Raw genomic sequence first — 25573 nt, 5'->3', positions numbered from 1 at the left:
CACAAGAATGTCAACTTGGCTCCTGGGGGTGCCAGTGTTCAGCTCGATGGGGGTGCGGAGCAGGGAGTCAGGCCCAGTGGTCAGTTGACGTTGCTCCGTCCCCGCACGGGGGAGGCATCCTGTATGAATGCAGCCAATGCAGTGAACTTTCGAACAATAATATTAGAACTGTGATCTGTTGTGTCCACAGCCTCGCCTAAAGGTCCACACATCGACATGATGCCAACACGTGTTCGAGTTGGTGACACAGTTAGAATCATCGTCCTGGGATTTCAGGTAAGCATGTTCTTTCGTTTCTGAGGGACTGTTGAAATGTGAATTGCTCGCATCCACTGCTAAGAGTGAAAATATCCCCACGCAGTCACATCTGACTGTGAAACGCCCTCAGAAATGTTGCCATGTTCGGAATGCAATACAAAAATGAGTAGTTCGTAGGTCATGCAATCCTATAGTGCAGAAGGAGGCCATTCGGCCCATCGAGTCTGCACCGACCACAATCTCACCCAGGCCCTATCCCCATAATCCCATACATTTATTCTGCTAGTCCCCCTGACACTAAGGGGAAATTCAGCGTGGCCGATCCACCTAACCCGCACATCTTTGTGACTGTGGGAGGAAACCGGAGCACCCGGAGGAAACCCACGCAGACACGGGGAGAACGTGCAGACTCCACACAGACAGTCACGCAAGGAATTTAACCCGGATCCCTGGTGTGGTGAGGCCATTGCGCACATGATGATGCATTGCGAGGAGTGACCGAAGGCAGGAATCGAACCCGGGTCCTTGGCGCTGTGTAAGTAGCAGTGCCAACCGCTGTGTCACCGTGTTGAGTAGTTGCTGTTGTAAAGCACAAGGCTAAACAATTATTTGTATCCATGTTAAAAGCAAATTACTGCAGATGCTGGAATCTGAAAGCAAAACAGAAAATGCTGGAAAATCTCAGCAGGTCTGACAGCATCTGTGGTGAGAGAATGGAGCCAACGTTTCGAGTCTAGATGACCCTTGTATCCATGTGTTTACCTGTATTTACTGTCAGCTAATAGAGCAGCACATTTCACAGTGGTTAGCACTGCTGCCTCACAGTTCTAGGGATCAATTCTGGCCTTGGGTTTCCGTCTGTGTGGAGTCTGCTCATTCTCCTCGTGTCTGTGTGGGTTTCCTCCGGGTGCTCCGGTTTCCTCCCACAGTCCAAAGACGTGCGAGTTAGGTTGATTGGCCATGCTAAAATTGCCCCTTAGTGTCATGGGGGACTAGCAGGGTAACTACATGGGGTTATGGAGATAGGGTGAGATTGTGTCGATGCAGGCTCGATGGGCTGAATGGCCTTCTCCTACTCAGTAGGGATCTATGATTCTATGATTAGTGGAGTGATTAAAGTGGTAAATCCTCTTAAAAATCGCGGTTTCAATAGAATATACTGGCATGCCTCTCATTAATGGAGAAAAGGGTGGAATGGAATAGTTTGAGAAATAAAATAGTTGAAGCAGTGGCTGGCCATGTGAACTGTCACTAAAGGCAATAATTTCATCACCTTTGAAAAGCCCATTGTGACTGTGGGAGAGATATTAAACTAAATGGTGAGTTGGATCGAGAATCTCTGCCTGATAGAAATGGCCTTAATACGTCAGTCCTGTCACTCGGGTGAACTACACTTCCCCGTACAACCTTGGAATGTATAATTGGCCTTAACTATTCTCCAGAGGAAAGTCTGGGAAATGGAAGCATGGCAGATGGCTGGTCCCAGCGCTGCAGAGGGAGGTAAAGGAGCCAAAAGTTTCAGTGTCCGTGGAAGAGATGTCAAGGATGTAAAGAGTAGAAGCGAGAGGAAGTAACTTCCATGATATTAAATTAATGGCAGGAAAGTACGAATTTAAACCAACCACCAGGCAATCCACATTAGATTAGACACTGTTTCTCATTTGTCTGTAAATGTGTACAGCGTAACGAGGTTCATAGTGAATGATCTGGCTTATTATTGCAGCATCTCCTCCATCTTCTAAATTCCCAATTTGATCACCCAATGGTTTTACCTCCGATCGTCGCAAGTCCCACCCGACATGTGCTTCCTGCCCCCTCACTTTGTGTTCTGTTGAAAGCAATCCTTGTCGCACGGTTTCCTGTACCCCAACACAATCTGCTGTGAGAGCCAATACCGGAGGATCTTTTACCTCATGAGGTTACACCAGCTGGCATGGTGGCCATCCTGGCATGGTTGTCATCTTGGCATGGTGGCCATCCTGGCACAGTGGACATCTTGGCATGGTGGCCATCTTGGCATGGTGGTCATCTTGGCATGGTGGCCATCCTGGCTTGGTGGCCATCCTGGCACGGTGGCCATCTTGGCATGGTGGCCATCCTGGCATGGTGGTCATCTTGGCATGGTGGCCATCCTGGCACAGTGGCCATCTTGGCATGGTGGCCATCCTGGCACAGTGGCCATCTTGGCATGGTGGCCATCCTGGTTTTGCAGCCATTCTGGCCTGGCAGTTGTTCTGGCTTTGCAGCCGTCCTGGCCTGGTGGCCATTCTGGCCCAGTGGCCGTTATGGCCCGGCAGTCATTCTGCTTCTGGTGGTTGTTCTGGCCTTGCGGTCGTTCTCGCCTGGCGGTTCTTCTGGCCCGATAGCCATTCTGGCCCGATGGCCATTCTGGTCTGGCACTCATTCTGGCCTGATGGCCATTCTGGCCTGGAGATTGTTCTGGCCTGATCGCCATTCTGGCCTGGTGGTCGCTCTGGCCTGGCGGTTGTTCTGGCCCAGTGACCATCCTTGGGTATCAATAAACAAATGAGTAAAATGGAGGGTTGGAGTGAGGGAAGGGAGGTCAGATGGAAAACAAGGGATTTGTGGTCAGACCATCAGCAGCTTCCACCAGGTCAGAGAACAGGAGGCAGATGAGGTGGGATTCGAGAAGAAACATAGGACAGGAACATCCCAACATTCTGGAAGTTCCCAGTCATGTAAAGGTGATCTTGACCGTCTATCTGAGGTCAGTAAACTTCTTGAGGTACTGCTGCTAAATGCAACAGATTCCATTGTAGCCATTCCCACAATAGGGAGCCGCACCATCCCCTCCAGGGGACGTAGCTGGCATCGGTGTGCCTGACCTCTGCTAGTTCAACTCTCCTCCCTCCTTTCAGGACCACTTTGTCCTACAAGAGGGAGAGGGAAGGATGCCAAATATTTCCAAGATTTGCCGTTTGCTGAGGAGGTGTGTGGAAGCAGGAAGAGGTGGATATAAGGTTGGCAACATTGGTCCATGTGTGAGGGCACAGTGGAATGTCGGAATGTTAGGCATGGTTGTTAATGGGGCAAGTGCTACATTGAGCAGCGTGAGGTGATGTTGCCGGAGACGTTACATGAAAATGCATTTACTGACCTCGACCATCCATACGAGGTCATCACACTACCTGCAGCACCTGTTGCCAGGTCCCTGAGGCCAGACACGGGGAATTAATCTACCTAGCCACCTGCCCTTCTCTGCAGTTGATTCCAGGGACGGCTAGCCCCCTGCAGAAATATTTTTTCCCTCCCCTTTTTCACTTCTTCTCCTAATGTCTCCTGTGCCACAACAAAAGGCCTGATGAAGTGTATCCCAGGACATTGTGGGAGGCCAGGGAGGAAATTGCGGGTCCCCTAGCCGAGATATTTGAATCATCGATAGTCACGGGTGAGGTGCCTGAAGATTAGAGTGTGGCAAATGTTGTGCCTTTATTTAAAAAGGGCTGCAGGGAAAAACCTGGGAACTACAGGCCAGTGAGCCTCACATCTGTGGTGGGTAAGTTGTTGGAAGATATTTTGAGAGACAGGATCTACAGGCATTTAGGGTCGCAAGTACTGATTAGGGACAGTCAGCATGGTTTTGTGAGTGGAAAATCATGTCTCACAAATTTGATTGAGTTTTTTGAAGGGGTAACCAAGAAGGTAGATGAGGGCAGTGCAGTTGATGTTGTCTATATGGACTTTAGCAAGGCCTTTGACAAGGTACCGCATGGTAGGTACTTGCACAAGGTTAAATCTCAGGGGATCCAGGGTGAGGTATCTAAATGGATACAAAATTGGCTTCTTGACAGAAGCCAGAGGGTGATTGTAGGGAATTCTTTTTCAAACTGCAGGCCTGTGACCAGAGGTGTGTCTCAGGGATCAGTGCTGGGTCCACCGTTATTTGTCATTTATATTAATGATTTGGATGAGAATATAGGAGGCATGGTTAGTAAGTTTGCAGATGACACTAAGATTGGTGGCACAGTGGACAGTGAAGAAAGTTATCTCCAATTGCAACGGGATCTTGATCAATTGGGCCAGTGGGCTGACGAATGGCAGATGGAGTTTAATTTAGACAAATGTGAGGTGATGCATTTTTGTAGATTGAACTAGGGCAGGACTTACTCAGTTAATGGTAGGGCGTTGGGGAGAGTTACAGAACAAAGAGGTCTAGGGGTACATGTTCATAGCTCCTTGAAAGTGGAGTCACAGGTGGACAGAGTGATGAAGAAGACATTCGGTGTGCTTGGTTTCATCGAACATTGAATACAGGAGTTGGAATCTCTTGTTGAAGTTGTACAAGACATTGGTAAGGCCACACTTGGAATACTGTGTACAGTTCTGGTCACCCTATTATAGAAAGGATATTAATAAACTAGAAAGAGTGCAGAAGAGATTTACTAGGATGCTACCGGGACTTGATGGTTTGAGTTATAAGAAGAGGCTGGATAGACTGCGACTTTTTTCTCTGGAGCGTAGGAGGCTGAGGGGTGATCTTATAGAGGTCTATAAAATAATGAGGGGCACAGATCAGCTAGATAGTCAATATCTTTTCCCAAAGATAGGGGAGTCTAAAACTGGAGGTCATAAGTTTAAGGTGAGAGGGGAGAGATACAAAAGGGTCCGGAGGGGCAATTTTTTCACACAGAGGGTGGTGAGTGTCTGGAACAAGCTGCCAGAGGTAGTAGTAGAGGCAGGGACAATTTTGTCTATTATAAAGCATTTAGATAGTTACATGGGTATGATGGGTATAGAGGGATATGGGCCAAATGCGGGTAATTGGGATTAGTTTAGGAGTTTAAAAAAAGAAAGGGCGGCATGGACAAGTTGGGCCGAAGGGCCTGTTTCCATGCTGTAAACTTCTATGACTCTATGGTAGACCCCTGTCCCCCGCTTCTCCATTGAATGTGCCCTGTCGACCATTTTGGTGCCAAGAGTCGGCAGCATCTTCTGTTTAATGAGTGCACATCACTACACCGAGGTCAGCTCAGGAACCTTCTGAGTCAGGTACTGCCCTTGGTACCATTATCCAGGGAAATCTTGCAACCAATTTGCGCACATTGTGAGATAAATGGACAATTAAATGACGGCTGAGGGGGCTGTGTTGTCCAGGACGCTGGATGATCGATCTCTCTACTCTTCTTCGCAGGGTGGCACAGTGATGAGCACTGCTGCCTCACAGCATCAGGGCCGTGGGTTCGATTCCCGGCTTGGGTCACCGTCTGTGCGGATTCTATCGTTCTCCCCACGTCTGCGTGGGTTTCCTCCGGCTGCTCCGTTTTTTTCTCACAGTCCGAAAGACGTGCTGGTTAGGTGCTAAATTCTCCCTCAGTGTACCCGAACAGGCGCCAGAGTGTGGAGACTAGGGGACATTCACAGTAACTTCATTGCAGTGTTAATGTAAGCCTACTTCTGACAACAATAAATAAACTTTTTTCTTCGACTTGTGAGATGGTTTCTGATCACCTGACCAGGCTGATTGGCCGCCTCAATTTTGACATCTCATCCAACAACTCAGCCCTTTGTTTCACACTGGAGTGTCCGCGTGGGTTACAGGCCCGAACCCCAGAGAGCCTCTCGAATCCTCAACCTCTGAATCCAAACTGGCAGTGCTGCTGCTGAACCAATTGCCCTTACCCGCTTTATACAGTGCCAACGGAAATATCGCTTGGCAGTTTCCTCAGAGGAGACATGAGGCTAATGGCTCGAAGTAATGGAGAGGTGACAGTAAGTTACTGGCTCAATACGGTAATGTACAGCTCCAGTGTGCTGGAAGCCCATCGAGTGCTTTGGATCCAATCTCAAATCTGTGCTCAACCAGCTGATTTCATCCAGACTTGGTCTCAGTAACCCGATGAATTAGCCGGGGTCTCTGTTCCCAATGAAAAGTGGGTGGACTCAAAGTGAGCACAGGATTGATTACTCTTCTAGAATCATAGAATCCCTGCAGTGCAGAAGCAGGCCATTTGGCCCATCGAGTCTGTACCGACCACAATCCCACCTCAGCTCTATTCCCCAATCTACCCCTTCAGGTAGCCACAGTGAGAAGTCTCACAACACCAGGTTAAAGTCCAATAGGTTTATTTGGTAGCACAAGCTTTCAGAGCGCTGCTCCTTCATCAGGTGAGTGGAGGATTGGATTCATAAACAGAGCATATATAGACACAGACTCAATTTACAAGATAATGGTTGGAATGCGAGTCTTAACAGGTATTCAAGCCTTTACAGGTGCAGACAATGCAAGTGGAGAGAGGGTTAAGCACAGGTTAAAGAAGTGTGAATTGTCTCAAGCCAGGACAGTTAGTGAGATTTTGCAAGTATATCCCTGTTTGTGAACCCAATTCTCCACTCACCTGATGAAGGAGCAGTGCTCCGAAAGCTTGTGCTACCAAATAAACCTGATGGACTTTAACCTGGTGTTGTGAGACTTCTTACTGTGCTTACCCCAGTCCAACGCCGGCATCTCCACATCATGGCCACTTTCAGGTAGCAGTCTTTATGTCTGACTGACCAATTTGCACTGATTGAGATCAATTCTTCAATCCCCTTTCCTCTCAACAATTCCAAATGTTATAAGCAGCGCGCGCATGATCTTCCTCTGCTACACCTGGCAGCAGACACAATGGTTATTTAAAATTCATTCCTGGGACATGGGCGTCGCTGGCTGGCCAGCATTTATTGGCTATCCCTAGTTGTCCTTGAGAAGGTGGTGGTGAGCTGCCTTCTTGAATCGCTGCAGTCCACGTGCTGTGGGTTGATCCACAATGCCATTAGGGAGAGAATTTCAGGATTTTCACCCAGCGACTGCGAAGGAACGGTGATATATTTCCAAGTCAGGATGGTGAGTGACTTGCAGGTGGTGGTGTTCCCATGTATAGGTACAGACCTTGCGATGATTTGTCCAGAACCCAAGCTAGCAACATGAAGAAAGGACCTCTGGATGGGACATGGTGGAGGTGGGGCAGTTAGAATCATAGAATTCCTACAGTGCAGGAGGAGGCCATTTGGCCCATCAGGTCTGCACTGACTCTCTGAAAGAAAGTCTTACACAGGCCCTATCCCCGTAATCCCACAGATATACCCTATTAATCCCCTAACCCACACATCTTGGGACACTAAGGGGCAATTTAGCATGGCCAATCAACGTAGCCCTGATGCCTTTCGGAGTGTGGGCGGAAACTGGAAACCCACGCAGACACGGGGAGAATGTGGCAGACTCCGCACAGACAGTGATCCAAGCCGGGAATCGAACCCCAGTCCCTGGCGCCACGAGGCAGCAGTGCTAACCACTGCGCCACCGCGCGCGCGCCCCCAGTTGCTGCTGCTGAAGGTTATGGAGCTCTACTGCAGAATGAGGCAGGCCCATTCAGGGAGATGAAGCGGCGAATCAACAAAAACTTTGCATCGTAAAGCAGGAGAGGACTGGACCTCACGATAGGAAGAACAAAAGCAGCCCGGTAGAGTTTTCATATACTGGCAGCTCCTGACAAGATAGAAATATCTTCATTGTATTCCGTTCAGTTAACATCCTGACACCCAGCTGTATAATTATCGCAGTTCTGCAGATTACCCCTTCAGGTAGCAGACAGTGGGAAAACATTTCCATTCCACAAGGTCATAAAATATTTGAGCAGGAAAGGTGAGCGGGGGCAGTGGGGGCGGAGGGGGTGCGAGGGGGGGAGGTTGGTGGCTGGTTAGGGGTGCTTTGAATATGAATTAGACTCACACACCACGCCGAACTTTGCAGCACTTGTCAAGCCTGTTTGATTGTATTATTCACATCCCGTGGAGGTCTATTTTTTTCATAGGTAAATTTCAAGTTAAATTAAAAAGACAGATGCTGGGAAAGCTGCAGTCTCCTGAAGTCATTAGCTCTCCCCCTGTCTTCATTTTGAATGTTTAATAACAGTAAGCAAACTTAAATGGGTCTACGCTGGATGAATGGGAATATGGATATCAGGTTATTCACCACACAGAGACACGGAATCCTGTTCAAGTGAAATGATCTGATTTTACCTGATGCCGGATGCACCTGACAGGAGCCTGAATTCACAAAGACGCCTGCCACATATTAGAACGCTCCACTTACTGCCTCAAACACCAATTTGGAAATGAAGAATACACCTCGGGAGGTAAAGTAGCGACAGAAATAAGAGCAATTTTGATAGACCTGGCTGTCAAACTGCTCATACACCCAGGCACTGCAAGCTTTATATCTCTGACCTGGGCTGAACATTTTAAATTAATGGCCCCATCGTGAGTGTGAACAAAGAACAATACAGCACAGGAACAGGCCCTTCGGCCCTCCAGGCCCGCGCTGCTCCCTGGTCCAAACTAGACCATTCTTTTGTATCCCTCCATTCCCACTCCGTTCATTTGGCTATCTAGATAAGTCTTAAACGTTCCCAGTGTGTCCGCCTCCACCACCTTGCCTGGCAGCGCATTCCAGGCCCCCACCACCCTCTGTGTAAAATATGTCCTTCTGATATCCGTGTTAAACCTCCTCCCCCCCCGCCCCCCCCCCGCCTCTCACCTTGAACCTATGACCCCTCGTGAACGTCACCACCGATCTGGGAAAAGGCTTCCCACCGTTCACCCTATCTATGCCTTTCATAATTTTATACACCTCTATTAGGTCACCCCTCATCCTCCGTCTTTCCAGTGAAAACAACCCCAGTTTACCCAATCTCTCCTCAGAACTAAGCCCTTCCATACCAGGCAACATCCTGGTAAACCTCCCCTGCACTCTCTCTAAAGCCTCCACGTCCTTCTGGTAGTGTGGCGACCAGAACTGGGCGCAGTATTCCAAATGCGGCCAAACCAACGTTCTATACAACTGCAACATCAGACCCCAACTTTTATACTCTATTCCCCGTCCTATAAAGGCAAGCATGCCATATGCCTTATTCACTACCTTCTCCACCTGTGACTTCAAGGATCTGTGGACTTGCACACCCAGGTCCCTCTGCGTATCTACACCCTTTATAGTTCTGCCATTTATCGTATAGCTCCCCCCTACGTTAGTTTTACCAAAATGCATCACTTCGCATTTATCTGGATTGAACTCCATCTGCCATTTCTTTGCCCAAATTTCCAGCCTATCTATATCCTTCTGTAGCCTCTGACAATGTTCCTCACTATCTGCAAGTCCAGCCATTTTCGTGTCGTCCGCAAACTTACTGATCACCCCAGTTACACCTTCTTCCAGATCGTTTATATAGTGTGGTTAGTCAATGCTTTCTGAATCACCCCTCCACCCACCCCCCACAACCTTCCATATTTGAAAGGCACTTGAAGACTCAATTCCACAACTGCCTGTTATAAATGATGTGGAGATGCCGGTGTTGGACTGGGGTGGGCCCAGTAAGAAGCATCACAACACTAGGTTAAAGTCCAACAGGTTTATTTGGGATCACGAGCTTTTGGAGCGCTGCCCCTTCATCAGGTGAGTGAGCCTGTTATAAACAGTGCTTAGATGTTTCAGGGTCGAATTGGTGGTCGGTGGCAACATTTGGGATGGGTGCATCCATTTGATACAAAGTAAAGTAAAGTTTATTTATTAGTCACAAGTAAGGCTTGCATGAACACTGCAATGAAGTTATACAGGAAACACTGCAGCCACACAGTCCACAGCATGGATGGCACAGTGGTTAGCTCACAGCACCAGGGACCCGGGTTCAATTCCTGGCTCGGGTCACTGTCTGTGTGGATTTTCCAGATTCTCCCCATCTCTGCGTGGGTTTCCTCCGGGTGCTCCAGTTTCCTCCCACAGTCCAAAAGACGTGCTGGTTAGGTGCATTGACCCGAACAGGCGCCGGAGTGTGGCATAGGGGAATTTCACAGTAACTTCATTGCAGTGTTAATGTAAGCCTTACTTGTGACTAATAAACTTTAAAAATGCTTGCAAACAAACAAGCATTGAGACAACCGCCAGATAAACTCTCTTGCTGATGTTCATAGCTAGGAGACAGAACACCAGGGTAGAATGTGCCAGCACCTCTTCAAGTCAGGCAACTGAATCTGGCACACCCTGCTGAGAGGCAGGACCGGGCCTTGGTTAAATGTTTACCCGAGACAGCACTTCAGTCAGTGCATCATCGACTCAGTACTGCTCAGGAAGGTCGGCCTAAATTAGGCACTCAAGCCTCTCGAGTAGGTCTTAAACCCACAACCTTCGGGCCCAGAGGCCAGACTGCTCAAACAATAGCTTCTATTTGTATAGCGCCTTCAAAGTGGTACAATGACCCAAGGAGTTTCGTGCGTGCCTTATAAACACAGCTGACATGGAACCACATAAGGAGATCTTAGGCAGACGAGGAAAAGCTTGGTCAAAGAAGTGGTTTCCAGGAACTTCTTAAAGGAGAGAAAAGTGGAGGAAAGATTAGGGCGGGATTTTCTGCGGATGGAAAGCAAAATGAGGCAGTAAACATGCAGAGGTGACCTTATCCGTGAATGACACAATGGGAGTAGCGCTATGAGGTGGCAATGTCAAGGGGTGACCGTGAATCTGAGTGCGGAGTTACTATTGGAGGGAAAGATTAAGGGAAGCTAAGAGGGCATTGAACTCAGAGATGGACTGCAGCAATTCCCCAAAGATCCTTAGATCTTAGCACCTTCCAAACCCATGACCACTTCCATCTAGAAGGACAAGGACAGCAGATAAATGGGAACACCGCCACCTGCAAGTTCCCCTCCAAGCCACTCACCATCCTGACTTGGAAATATATCGCCATTCCTTCGCAGTCACTGGATCAAAATCCTGGAATTCCCTCCATAACGGCATTGTGGGTCAACCCACAGCACATGGACTATAACGATTCAAGAAGGCAGCTCACCACCACCCTTCTCAAGGGAAACTAGGGATGGGCAATAAATGCTGGCCTAGCCAGCGACGCCCATGTCCCAGGAATACATTTTTTAAAATGATTAGTTGGGATGGAGGTTGAAATCACCAAGGATGAGAGTTTACTCGGTGCAGTCACTGTGGCACGGGGCTAACACAACAGTTACCAGATGTAAGTGCTGCAGTTTGAGTGTAGCAGCAGCGATGGAGGACTCTGTTCAGCGGCCATTTTGAGTAAAAGCAGTGGGTCGAGTAAGAAGCCATTGGTGTATATTTTCCTGCCAGCATTCCTGGCATTAAAACTACGCCAATCTGAAAATTCAGGCTGGCCTTTCACCCAAAGCGCCAGGGTGACTTCCAACGGCCTGTCCCGCGTGGGCCTCCTCCAGGCATTGGCAAGGATCTGCAGCCAGGCGCACAATATCATTCCTCGTTCGAGTATTTCTCTGTGGCCAGCTGGCAGCCTGAAATCCAGCCCTCTGTATAAATAGGATGGATTCCAGAGCACCTGATGTCGACACAAATTGAACAACAAAAAAATATATAATCCATTCATAAAAGACCTGAAAGCAACGTGACAAAACATTTCAAATTGTCATAACAGGAAAGTGCGGCAGTATTCACATTTTCTCCCGAGATAAAGATTGAAGCATTCTCGGCTGCTTCAGTTCAGTAATGAGAACATTACAACCATTTGGATATTTTAGAGTACAATTCTTTTCAAACTATATACATCAGTCATGTTGCACTCTGAGTTACTTCGGTATAGTTACACACAGTAAGGGTTAAGCACACAGTCAAAGGGGTCTTGCATGGTTAGCAGCCTCTCAGTGTACAATGACAGAAAGGCGCGCAAAGCCAGTCTGCATTGGGGGAACTTGAAGGCAGGCAGTGTAGAAACAGTATAGAATAGGTAGACTTGGAGCAACACTTCATGGTAAGCCAAGACGACGAAATAACGAGGCACGCGTTTGAAATTGCGACAGCTCGAGATAGAAACAACATTAAGAGGAAGCTCTTCATACAGAGAGTCATGAACACTTGGACTGTGGTATCTGCATTGTTTGCTCTCAAATGCTTCCTGGGACATCAAGTATCCATGATGTGGAGATGCCGGCGTTGGACTGGGGTACATCAAGTATCGTCATCATTCCCTCTTCAATTTCCCGCTGCTCTTAGGGATGAATCCCTGTAGGTCATTGTGGGAAACCTGTGGCCTGGGGGCCATATGTGGTCTATCTGGGTTCTGAGTGCGCCCCATGAGACATTTAGTTGACCGTTGCCCAAGCACAGGTTTCCATCCATGTAGTTTTTTCCTTACCGAGATGACTGAAGTGATTCGAACATTGATGCGCAACAATCGAGCACGAGACACAAGGCTTCAGTAATTGAAGGCTTTTATTGACAAACAATGGAACTATTTAAACATGAGTACACCATTCCAGACTGGAGGGGTCCCGCCTGAGCAGAGGGTCTTATACCTCTCCCAGGAGGCGGGGCCCGACAGCATCCACCACAGGTATATTAATCCCACAGTGTAAACACCCTAGCCCAACAACAACATTATAACAACCCCACAGTGTCAACACCCTAACCCAACAGCAACATTAGAATAACCCCACAGTGGTAACCAACGATGGTTCACCACATTCACCCCTCCTTTGAAAACAAAGGCCGGCGGGGTGCGAAAACAGACTACATATATACAAAAAAAAATCTACAAGTCCAGACGGTCTGGAGGACCGCACCGTCGTTGTGACCTCCTCAATACCGGTTGTGACACCGGAGCAGGTGCTTGCGGTGGCGTTCTCTCCAAAACAGCGTACGGCTGTCCCCTCGAGGACTCACGGGCCGGTTGACCCTGGTGAAGCGGTGGTGCAGGGGATCCCGGTACCTTCTGCGGTGGCGCCGATCTCCGAGTCTCAGGCAAGCTGTACATGGGAGTATAACTGTTATGCACTGGTCCCGGTGCTGACCGCGCCACGTCCGGGGAAGAAATAAGCGATAGGGGATTCGTGACAGGGGGTATGGGAGCGACAGGAGTTGCTACGTCCCCTGCGGGCGCCAGGTCTCGGATCGAGACTGTGTCCTCTCGCCCGTCAGGATATGCCACATAGGCATACTGAGGGTTGGCGTGGAGGAGGTGGACCGGTTCGACCAAGGGGTTGGACTTGCGGGCCCTTACATGTCGCCGCAGAAGGACGGGTCCTGGGTACGTCAACCAGGCTGGTAAGGATATCCCCGAGGACGACTTCCGAGGGAATGAGAACATCCTCTCGTGGGGAGTAGCATTGGTTGCCGTACACAGGAGGGAGCGAATGGAGTGAAGCGCATTTGGAAGGACCTCCTGCCAATGGGAGACTGGAAGGCCTTTGGACTTCAGCGCCAATAGGACAGCCTTCCAGACTGTAGCATTCTCTCTCTCCACCTGTCCGTTGCCCCTAGGGTTGTAACTCGTGGTTCTACTAGAGGCAATCCCGTATGAGAGCAGGAATTGCCTCAAGTCGTTACTCATGAACGACGAGCCCCTGTCGCTATGTATATAGCAGGGGTACCCGAACAGGGTAAAAAGATCACGGAATGCCTTGATCACCGTGGCAGTCGACGTGTCCGCACAGGGGACAACAAACGGGAACCGGGAGTACTCGTCTATGGTGTTAAGAAAGTACACGTTCCGGTCTGTTGAGGGAAGGGGGCCCTTAAAATCCACACTCAGCCTCTCGAAGGGGCGAGTGGCCTTGACCAATTGTGCCCGGTCAGGTCGGTAAAAGTGCGGTTTGCATTCCGCGCAAATCCGACAGCTTCTTGTTACTGACCTGACATCCTCCACCGAGTAGGGCAGGTTGCGGGCTTTGATGAAGTGGTAGAGCCGAGTGACCCCAGGATGGCACAGATCATTATGGAGGGCGTTCAAGCGGTCCTCCTGCATGGTAGCGCATGTTCCGCGCGAGAGGGCATCCGAGGGCTCATTGAGTTTCCCTGGACGATACATGATATCGTAATTATAGGTGGAGGGCTCAATTCTCCACCGCAAGATCTTGTCATTCTTGATCTTGCCCCTCTGTGTATTATTGAACATAAACGCCACGGATCGCTGGTCCGTGATCAGGGTGAACCGCTTCCCCGCCAGGTAATGGCGCCAGTGTCTGACGGCCTCCACAATAGCCTGGGCCTCCTTCTCCACCGCTGAATGCCGAATTTCGGGACCTTGAAGGGTGCGGGAAAAAAACGCGACGGGCCTGCCTGCCTGGTTTAGTGTGGCGGCCAGGGCGAAATCAGATGCATCACTTTCCACCTGAAAAGGGATGGATTCATCCACCGTGTGCATCGTGGCTTTCGCAATGTCGCTTTTCAATGCCTTGAAGGCCAATTGGGCCTCTGGCGTGAGTGGAAAAGTCGTGGACTTGATGAGCGGACGGGCTTTGTCCGCGTAGTTGGGGACCCACTGCGCATAATAGGAGAAGAAGCCGAGGCATCTCCTCAGTGCTTTTGCGCTAGCGGGCAAGGGAAGTTCAGTAAGGGGGCGCATACGGTCTGGATCAGGGCCAATGACCCCGTTTTCCACCACGTATCCCAGGATAGCTAACCTGCGCGTACGGAATACACACTTCTCCCTGTTGTAGGTCAGATTCAGGCGAGACGCAGTGCGCAAAAAGTTCTGGAGGTTTGTGTCATGGTCCTGCTGGTCATGGCCGCAGATGGTGACATTATCCAGGTACGGGAAGGTAGCCCGCAACCCGTTCTGGTCCACCATTCGATCCATAGCACGCTGGAAGACCGAGACCCCATTGGTGACACCAAATGGAACCCTAAGAAACTGATACAGACGACCATCCGCCTCAAAAGCCGTGTATTGTCGGTCCTCTGGGCAGATGGGGAGTTGGTGGTAGGCGGACTTAAGGTCTATGGTGGAGAACACCCGGTACTGCGCAATCTGATTGACCATATCAGATATGCGCGGGAGAGGATACGCATCCAGCTGTGTATATCGATTAATGGTCTGACTGTAGTCAATGACCATCCGGGGTTTGTTCCCGCTCTTAACCACCACGACCTGTGCTCTCCACGGACTAACGCTGGACTGTATGATCCCTTCTTTGAGGAGCCACTGAACCTCAGATCTGATGAAGATCCGGTCTTCAGCGCTGTAACGCCTACTTTTAGTAGCGATGGGCTTGCAGCCTGGTACCAGATTCTTAAATAAAGAGGGTGTGGTGATCTTTAGTGTGGAAAGATTGCATGCGGGGCGCTTTGGACGATTTGGAGGCTGCGGCTGATTCCCTACTGCCAGCGAAGGGAGTGGCCCACCGTACTGTAGGATCACACTCTTCATGTGGACCATAAAGTTTAGTCCGAGGAGAATTGGCGCGCAAAGATGCGGCAACACAAGGAGCCTGTATCGCTCGTAAATTGTGCCCTGCACTTCCAGAGTTACCACACAACGTCCTTGGATCGGTACAGACCGGGACCGTGATGCCATAGAAATTGTCTGTTTGGCAGGTAGAACCCGGAGTCCACACCTCTTTGCAGTGTCAGGGTGAATAAAACTCTCAGTGCTCCCGCTGTCAAACAGACAATACACAGTACGACCATTTACCTTAATGTTCATCATTGAACAGTCAAGCCTGTGATGCTTAGCCTGGTCCAGGGTGATCGACGCCACCGTTGGCCCTTGGACGTCACTGCAGGCAGCCGAGGTTGATGCTGAGGACCCCTGCTGGTCGCTCCTGGTCGTCGTCGACCAAGATGGCCGCCCCCATGAATCGCACATGGTTGAGGGCGCCAAGCGTAGCGACTCCTGGTGGTCATCCTCCTCCTCCGCTAGCCACAATGGCGTCGTCCTGGGCTCGCACGTGGTCGGACCTCGTGGGTACTGCGACGCCGATGGAGATGATCTCTGTTCTGGAGGGTCACAGGCTGCACTGCCGTTCTTGGGCTTCGATCTGCAGACTTTCGCGTAGTGTCCCTTTTTACCGCATTAATTGCAGATCACCGTTTTAGCAGGACACTGTTGCCGTGGATGCTTGGCTCCTCCGCAGAAATAGCACCGCGGGCCGCCTGGGGCTGCCGCCGTCGTCGGGTCGATATGGGAGCGCGAGCCCGTGGGGCGAGGAGGGATTTGTGACTGCACCTGCCACGTTGTCTCCACGTGGTCCTCTGGATACAGGGCCAAGCTTTTCAACGCCGCCTCCAGCATTTCAGCCATCTCCATCGCTTGGGTCAGGTTGAGATTCCCTTTCTCCAACAGCTTGAGCCGGATGTACGAGGACCCTACCCCTGCCACAAACGCATCTCGGGCGAGGTCGTACATGTACTGCTCAGCCGACACAGCTTTGCAGTCACAGCCCCTGGCAAGCTGCAAGAGCTCATTGGCGTAGCCCTCCATGGTTTCGCCCGACTGCCGACGTCGTGTAGCGAGGAGGTAACGAGCGTGGATCTCGTTGGGAGGTCTCGTGTATCGCTTTTTCAAGAGCTCGAGGGCCCTCGGGTAAGTGGTGGCCGCACGAATCGCGAGGTAGACAGTGTCACTTACCCTCGCATGGAGGACCTGGAGTCTGTCGTTATCCGTAGTGACTGCTGCAGAGGCTGCCAGGTAGTCCTCGAAACACTTCAGCCAGTGGTCGAAGGTGTTAGAGGCGCCGACCACACGTGGATCCAGCGTCAGACGCTCTGGCTTTAGCATTTGCTCCATACTCTCCTTTCTGTCGAGAGTTTCGTGTTTGTCAATAAAATTGATGCGCGACAATCGAGCACGAGACACAAGGCTTCAGTAATTGAAGGCTTTTATTGACAAACAATGGAACTATTTAAACACGAGTACACCATTCCAGACTGGAGGGGTCCCGCCTGAGCAGAGGGTCTTATACCTCTCCCAGGAGGCGGGGCCCGACTGGGATGTGCCATAACAGCATCCACCACAGGTATATTAATCCCACAGTGTAAACACCCTAGCCCAACAACAACATTATAACAACCCCACAGTGTCAACACCCTAACCCAACAGCAACATTAGAATAACCCCACAGTGGTAACCAACGATGGTTCACCACAAACATAAAGCAAGGACACGTGAAGTGAGGTGTGTGCTGATCGCTCACGGCATTGACTGTGAGAGCCGTGTACTCCCTCTGAGTCCAATCAAAGGGTAAATATTTATTTTTTTACTACTTGAACTTGATGACTGTTGGATTAATACATGAATGATTAAGCATTTCCTTTAATTTGTTGGGAAACATTAGGCGTGTATTAAATGTATTTAATCTTATTCATGGGGCCACGCTTGGTGAACAAGCCCGGTTTCAATCTTGCGGCCCACTGAGATGAAGGAGGGCCGCTCATGCGGCCACACACTAGCCTAGGTTGCCCATCAGTGCCGTCGATGCAAATCTGGCCAGAGTTTTGTTAGACTGGGAATCTGGATCAGAATTTAATTTGCTGCTAAGCACATATTAACACAGAGATTGAACTACGGTTGTCGAAGGCCCTCTACATTTCCCTTGGTCTGTCAACAATGTTGGAGTGTGCCATAGGGAGAGCATTCAATTCCAGCAGTGCATGGCCCAAGAAGCCAAACTCAAAGTTGCCTCTTTCACCCAAATCCAATTTCCCTTTTGGAGTGAGCTACATGGCGACAGTTCTCTTTCACCCACCCTAACTTCAAAAATGAGCAAATGCGTGGCAGTTCAGGGGAAGGAGAGCATCAGTGTGAACTGAGGGAGGGTGACAGATACCAGCAGGGGCTAGGAGAGATAGCATGGGTGAGAGATGGGTCACCAAAAACTGATGGGCGAGAGGGCTACATTGCCAGAGTGAGCTGGTTGGGCTCGAGAGCGTTGGTGTGAAGTGAGGGGAAAAGAATGCTAGCATAAATGGAGGGGCAGGAGGGTTGGTGGGAGGGATTGTTTCGGAAAGCTGGAGGAGGGAGTGAGGACTATTGAATTGGAGGGAGATGGTTGAATGGTACTTCCCTGTTTTGTGTAGAATAGTTACACATTAAGCAGCATACTTAATCACAAAGCCAGCAAAAGCAAGGATGTGATTGGACTGGAGGGGGTGCAGTGGCGATTCACCAGGATGCTGCCTGGGATGGAATATTTAAGTTACGAAGAGAGGCTGGATAGGCTTGGGTTGTTTTCATTGGAACAGAGAAGACTGAGGGGCGAACTGATTGAGGTGTACAAGGTTATGAGGGGCATGGACAGGGAGCAACTGTTCCCTTTAGTTGAACGGCAGATTTCCTTCCCTAAAGAACATTAGTGAACCAGATGGGTTTCATAGAAATCATAGAAACCCTACAGTACAGAAAGAGGCCATTCGGCCCAACGAGTCTGCACCGACCACAATCCCACCCAGGCCCTACCCCCATATCCCTACATATTTTACCCGCTAATCCCTCTAATCTACGCATCCCAGGACACTAAGGGGCAATTTTAACATGGCCAATCAACCTAACCCGCACATCTTTGGACTGTGGGAGGAAACCGGAGCACCCGGAGGAAACCCACGCAGACACGAGGAGAATGTGCAAACTCCACACAGACAGTGACCCAAGCCGGGAATCGGACCCAGGTCCCTGGAGCTGTGAAGCAGCAGTGCTAACCCACTGTGCTACCGTGCCGCCCTATCCGACAATTGACAATGGTTTCATCGTCATCAGTTGATTTGTAATTCCGGATTTTTTTTTAATTGAATTCAAATTCCGCCATCTGCCATGGCGGGATTCGAACCCGGGTCCCCAGAGCAATAGCTGAGTTTCTGGATTAATAGTCCAGCGATAATACCACTAGGCCATCGCCTCCCCTATTTAATGGCAAAATGGGAAAGAACAATTACTCAACCTAACGGCACATTCTTAATGTTGGACATTAAGGTTAGGGGCAACACGGTGGTACAGTGGTTAGCACTGCTGCCTTACAGCGCCAGGTTCGATTCCCGGCTTAGGTCGCTGTGCAGAGTCTGGACGTTCTCCCCGTGTCTGCGTGGGTTTTCTCTGGGTGGCTCCGGTTTCCTCCCGCAGTCTGAAAGATGTGCTGGTTAGGTGCACTGACCAGAACGGGCACCGGAGTGTGGCGGCGAGGGGATTTTCACAGTAACTTCATTACAGTGTTAATGTAAGCCTATTTGTGACACTAATAAATAAACTTAAAGGTATGGAATTGAGCTGGAATATCACTCTCTTCACGATAAACAGGAAGACAGGGGGACAAGCTCTGCCAATATGGAACCAGCTTCCAGTGTAATGAAATTCTGCTTTGTGCAATGGTCACCACCAGACTCCCACCCCCACACTCCTCCATTCCTGTGCCCACTGCTCCAACTTCCTTGGAAGATTTAAGCTTCAGCAGCATTGTATCTCAGGAATTTAAGGACAACTTGACATTTGCCATACTTGTTGCCTTCACAGAATGAAGTTTTCCCAGAACCTCTCTTCACGTGGACCAGAGTGGGTGGGCGTTTATTGGATGGAAGCGCTGAGTATGATGGCAGAGAGTTGGTGTTGGAGAGAGTGCCCGCAGAGCTCAATGGGTCCATGTACCGTTGTACCACCCAGAACCCTCTGGGCTCAACAGACACTCATGCCAGACTCATCATTTTTGGTAAGTGCAAACATATTCCCAGTTACGGTTGGATGTAACAGCGTCTTATCTTTGCCCCGCCTCTTCTGGAGGCAATGGGTTCTGTCGGGTGATTGCTTGGCGTCTAACCTAAGCGGCTTGATGCTTGTGCATAAATTGGCAGAGTGTCCAGTCAGCATCTCCGCCAAGCACTGTCCTCGTTCTCACCCAACACCCAAGTGAGGGCATTTTTCAGAAGAGGTCACTGGTTGGGAGCAAGAAACCCGGTTAACATCTCTCCTACCCACCCTCGGGGCCGCTAGGGCAACTTGTAAAAGCCCGGCCACAGTGATCGATGAATGGAGCTCAGGCCAAGCCTTAGACTCGGTGTCCTCCTCACCATGAAGCAGCAGGGAACTGTCCACTCTTTCATCCCTCCATTTACTGGCCCTTTACAGATACCACCCATTCAGCAATATGCATCTTTCCTCTTTATTTACTTTGCATTTTCACCTTTCAGAAAATCCAAGCAGTCCTAAAGGCACTGATGATAAAAATGGTGAGTTGATACGTTTTTTACAAATTCTTTTCATTTCAGTATCAGCAGTGGTTGAGTGGCAGGTTAAGTGGTTGGTGGGGGTGGATGGAGGAATGGACCATATTTGACATTCAGACTGATCCTTTCAGTGATGAAGGACAGACACAAAGCGGGGGAGCTCTGCAGGAGGGAGAACTGAGCTAGGGACTGTGGAGTGAAGATTTATCTAATCCAAAAGTCCAAAATGCAAAACTTGGAGACCAAAAAAGAGGTGACCAGCTATTCCTGGGCACAGTAAGAAGCCTCACAACACCAGGTTGAAGTCCAACAGGTTTATCTGGTATCACGAGCTTTCGGAGCGCTGCTCCTTCATCAGGTGATCAGGTGATCCGATATCACCTGATGAAGGAGCAGCGCTCCAAAAGCTTGTGAACTCAGAGACTCAGCGACCGCGAAGGAACGCCAATATATTTCCATGTCGGGATGATGAACGGCTTGGAGGGGAACCTCCAGGTGGTGGCATTCCCATGTATCTGTTGTCCTTGTCCTTCTAGATGGAAGTGGTCATGGGTTTGGGAGGTGCTGTCTAAATAAACTTGGAGAATTCCTGCTGTGCATCTTGTAGATGGTACACACAGCAGCTACTGAGCGGTGGTGGTGGAGGGTGTGGTGGTGGTGCCAATCAAGCGGGGCTGCTTTGTCCTGGATGGTGTCAAGCTCCTTGAGTGTTGTTGGACCCATCCAGGCAAGTGGGGAGTATTCCATCACACTCCTGGCTTGTGCCCTGTAGGTGGTGGACAGGCTTTGGGGAGTCAGGAGGTGAGTTACTCACTGCAGTATTCCCAGCCTCTGACCTGCTCTTGTAGCCACTGTGTTTATGTGGTGAGTCCAGTTGAGTTTCTGATCAATGGTAACCCCAAGGATGTGGTGAGTGGGGTAATTGGCTGTTTGCAGTGGTTGGTTCATACTTCAGTGTTCCATCTCAGCGCTCTATAATTCTGACGCACTCATGCATTTCATAGAACATAGAACATAGAACAGTACAGCACAGAACAGGCCTTTCAGCCCACGATGTTGTGCCGAGCTTTATCTGAAACCAAGATCAAGCTATCCCACTCCCTATCATCCTGGTGTGCTCCATGTGCCTATCCAATAACCGCTTAAATGTTCCTAAAGTGTCCGACTCCACTATCACTGCAGGCAGTCCATTCCACACCCCAACCACTCTCTGAGTAAAGAACCTACCTCGGACATCCTTCCTATATCTCCCACCATGAACCCTATAGTAATGCCCCCTTGTAATAGCTCCATCCACCCGAGGAAATAGTCTTTGAACGTTCACTCTATCTATCCCCTTCATCATTTTATAAACCTCTATTAAGTCTCCCCTCAGCCTCCTCCGCTCCAGAGAGAACAGCACTAGCTCCCTCAACCTTTCCTCATAAGATCTACCCTCCAAACCAGGCAGCGTCCTGGTAAATCTCCTCTGCACTCTTTCCAGCGCTTCCACATCCTTCTTATAGTGAGGTGACCAGAACTGCACACAATATTCCAAATGTGGTCTCACTAAGGCCCTGTACAGGACCTCCTGTACATTTCCTCAGCATAGTAATCATTGTGCATCGTCTTACTTGATCCGCAAACTAGCAGGACTTGACCAAGCCACCATAAACTCCTCGCTTGGGCTTTCAGACTGATGTTACCTGTGGAGATCGTTCCACTTTGCCCAGCTTGCCATCAGCTGAATTCTCTAAAATTGAGAACTGCAACCAATACCTGTCCCGTCACAATGTGCAAATGGCCCAAAGTAACCAGCACCCTGGAACGCACGGCGACTGGAGGCTTTCTAACTGCCAAGAATGGGAAAGTGGTTTGTGCTATTTGACCAATTTAACCGCCGGCTGTTTGAGCGACAAGGTCGGTGTCACAAAAGCCTCAGAGCAGGACAAGTGTGAGGGATAATACTTCACTCAGTGAAGCCACAGGGCGGGTTTTGCCACGCAACCCACCGCGAGTTTCGCCATTAAGAGGTGGCCCACCATTGGCTAGTGGCGGGATATTCTGGTCCCGTTGTTGTCACCAGGGTTTCCCATTGAATGCCACCCTCACCGCCGTGAAACCTGCGGCCGGAGTGTGCCGTCGGCAGGAATGGAAGATCCTGTTGGCGTAAATGGCCGGAACGTTCCAGCCATAGAATTTCACAGCACAGAAAGAGGCCCTTCAGGCCCGTCTTGTCAAAAGCAGCTTGGGAAGGAGTAGCTGTTATTTCTCGGTGGTAAAATAACCTTGTTTGTCACAATTGCCCCTGTTTGGCTCAAATATCATAGAAACGTAGAAGATAGGAGCAGGAGGAGGCCATTCGGCCCTTCGAGTCTGCTCCGCCATTGATTACAATCATGGCTGATCATCCAACTCAATAGCCTAACCCTGCTTCCTCCCCATAACCTTTGATCCCATTCGCCCCAAATGCCATATCCAGCCGCCTCTTAAATACATTCAATGTTTTGACAGAAAGACCTAATGAACCTAAATCAGCAGCAATTCACAATTGGATAGATTGGCAACTGAGCTATGAAAAGTCGCATCAGGAGATTAAATTTTAACACCCCAAGTAACAGTGATTAACATATAATTAATTTGAGGTTGTGACAATTCATATCACCCAGTCAGGAGGAGCAGTTGAACAATCCAATTGGATTCTTGCTCTGATCCCAGGTATACTTGATTATTGCCTTAAATCATAGAATCCCGACAGTGCAGAAGGTTCGGCCCAACAAGTCTACACCAACTGTCTGACAGAGTATCTTATCCGGGTCCTCTCACCCACCCTATCCCTGTAACCCCACACATTTACCATGGCTAATCCATCTAACCTACAGTGCTTTGGACACTAAGGGGCAATTTAGCACCTAACCTCCACATCTTTGGACTGTGGGAGGAAACCGGAGCATCCGGAGGAAACCCACGTTGACATGGGGAGAACGTGCAGACTACACACAGTCACCCGAGGCTGGAATTGAACCCGGGTCCCTGGCACTGTGAGGCAGCAGTGCTAACCACTGTGCCAGGACTGCCCGTGACAGTTCGTATGATGCAAATATCCCCCTTGATATCAGTTTTCCTCAAACCAGTCCTTTCACACCTGTCTAGAGAAAACTGTCAAAAAATAAACCCTCTTCCCCCTTTTTCGATATAATATAAGGAGTGGCACAGTGGTTAGCACTGCTGCCTCACAACACCAGGGACCTGGGTTCAGTTCCGGTCTCAGATGACTGTCTGTGTGGAGTTTGCACGTTCTCCCCGTGTCTGCATGGGTTTTCTCCGGATGCTCTGGTTTCCTCGACAACGGATGAATGAACACCGCTCGACAATCACCAGGCAAGACTGTTCTCTTCCTGTGGGGGAGCACTTCAGCAGTCACGGGCATTCAGCCTTGGATCTTCAGGTAAGCGTTCTCCAAGGCGGCCTTCACGACACACGACAGCGCAGAGTCACTGAGCAGAAACTGATAGCCAAGTTTCGCACACATGAGGACGGTCTAAACCGGGATGTTGGATTTATGTCACATTATCAGTAACCCCCACAGCTTGCCTCCTGGACTTGCACAATTTCACAAGCTGTTCTGTCTGGAGACAATACACATCTCTTTAACCTGTGTTGAATGCTCCCTCCACCCACATTGTCTGTACATTTAAGACCTGGCTGGCTGTAGAGATTTGCATTCTAATCAGTATTCTGTAATTTGATTTCTGTGTCTGTGCACTGTTTGAGAACAGAGACCACTCCATCTGACGAAGGAGCATTGCTCCGAAAGCTTATGGTATTTGCTACCAAATAAACCTGTTGGACTTTAACCTGGTGTTGTGAGACTTCTTACCGTTCCTCCTACAGGCCAAAGATCATAGAATCATAGAATCAGAACAGTGCAGAAAGAGACCATTCGGCCCATCGAGTCTGCACCGACAACAATCCCACCCAGGCCGTATCACCGCAACCCCACATATTTACCCCGCTAATCCCTCCAACCTACACATCCCGGGACACTAAGGGGAAATTTAGCATGGCCGATGCACCTAGCCCGCACATCTTTGGACTGTGGGAGGAAACCGGAGCACCCGGAGGAAACCCACACAGACATGGGGAGAACGTATGAACGCCACACAGACAATGACCCAAGCTGGGAATCGATCCCAGGTCCCTGGCGCTGTGAGACAGCAGTGCTCACCATTGTGCCACCGTGCCCTGCCCACTCGCATAGATGTGCAGGTTAGGTGGATTGGACATGCTTAATTGCCCCTTAGTGTCCAGAGATGTATAGGTTAGGGAGATTAGTGGGGTAAATGCATGGGGTTACAGGGATAGTTGGGGGGCAGTTGGGCCTGGGTAAGATGCTCTGTCGGAGAGTCGGTGCAGACTCAAGTGGGCCGCATGGCCTCCTTCTGCACTGTAGGGATGCTATGGTTCAATGAATAGGAGTTACACGGTATAATGTCCATCTCAGATCCTCCATTTTGTTTGGAGCAACTCCAAGGGTGGCCACTTGGGGTTTGGTGGAAATAGCTGAAGTAAATAAGGTTGAGTTACCTCAGTAAGAAATGAAAATCAAAGCAAGGTCAGGCAATGTTCTTTATTAAAGCTGCATATGGTTGTCAATTTACTTTATCCACGCTGACTGGCCATCTAATAATGCAATAAACCAAGAAAATGAATTTTGATTCTGATTTCAGGTGCATCATCATGCAACAAAAGTGTCAGACTCGCCCTAGCGATGATCCTAGCAGTCATATTGGATTTAACGTGAAAGATTGTCAAGGAGCTGAGGGGGAAATTATCCATCCTGCCACTGCACAGCATCAAATATTTTTATTTTAATGTTTTTCTTTATCAAATTCTGGATGTTCCACTTCCTGTAGGGTTTTCTCTCTTGAAAGGTGTCTCATTGCTTCATCTGTTCCTGAATAAAGGTTCCATCTGTTTAAAAGATGCTCTGTTCCTGTCCAACTTCTGTGGCAAGTCTTCTGTGATACACAGCAATGCACTCACATTCAAACTTTGCCCTTAACACAGGGCATCAGGATATTTGAAAGGAAGGGATGAGCAAAAAACAGCCAGACAATGGCGAAGCATCATAGGAATTAGGAATTAGGAGCAGCAGTAGGCAAATCCAGCCCTTCGAGCCTGCTCCGCCATTCAATCAGATCATGGCTGATCTCTCCCTGGTCCCAAATCCACCTCCCCACCTGTTCCCCATATCCCCTTTTTAATATCAGAAATATATCCATCTCCTTCTTGAAACCATTCAACAATTCAGACTCAATCGCGCGATGGGGCAGCGAGTTCCACAAATTCTCCACCCTCTGCGAGAAGTAGTTCCTC

The 25573-nt window shown here is 49.5% G+C and overlaps 1 protein-coding gene across 1 annotated transcript in view; it reads left to right on the top strand.

Moving 5' to 3' along the window:
• LOC144509980 (immunoglobulin superfamily member 21-like) overlaps positions 1-25093 on the top strand; it is a 338186-nt gene extending 313093 nt beyond the window's left edge. The window contains exons 7-11 of the mRNA XM_078239053.1: positions 191-276; positions 13413-13427; positions 19509-19701; positions 20180-20218; positions 24925-25093. Of these exons, the coding sequence (XP_078095179.1) occupies positions 191-276; positions 13413-13427; positions 19509-19701; positions 20180-20218; positions 24925-24998 (407 nt within the window). The 3' untranslated portion in view covers positions 24999-25093. The remainder of the gene's footprint in view (positions 1-190; positions 277-13412; positions 13428-19508; positions 19702-20179; positions 20219-24924) is intronic.
• Positions 25094-25573: the final 480 nt, after the last annotated feature.

The sequence above is a fragment of the Mustelus asterias genome, chromosome 22, assembly GCF_964213995.1.
Source record: "Mustelus asterias chromosome 22, sMusAst1.hap1.1, whole genome shotgun sequence".
Taxonomy (NCBI): Eukaryota; Metazoa; Chordata; class Chondrichthyes; order Carcharhiniformes; family Triakidae; genus Mustelus; species Mustelus asterias.
Note: the sequence above shows the minus strand (reverse complement) of the source record. Positions and strands in the feature narration are given on the sequence as shown.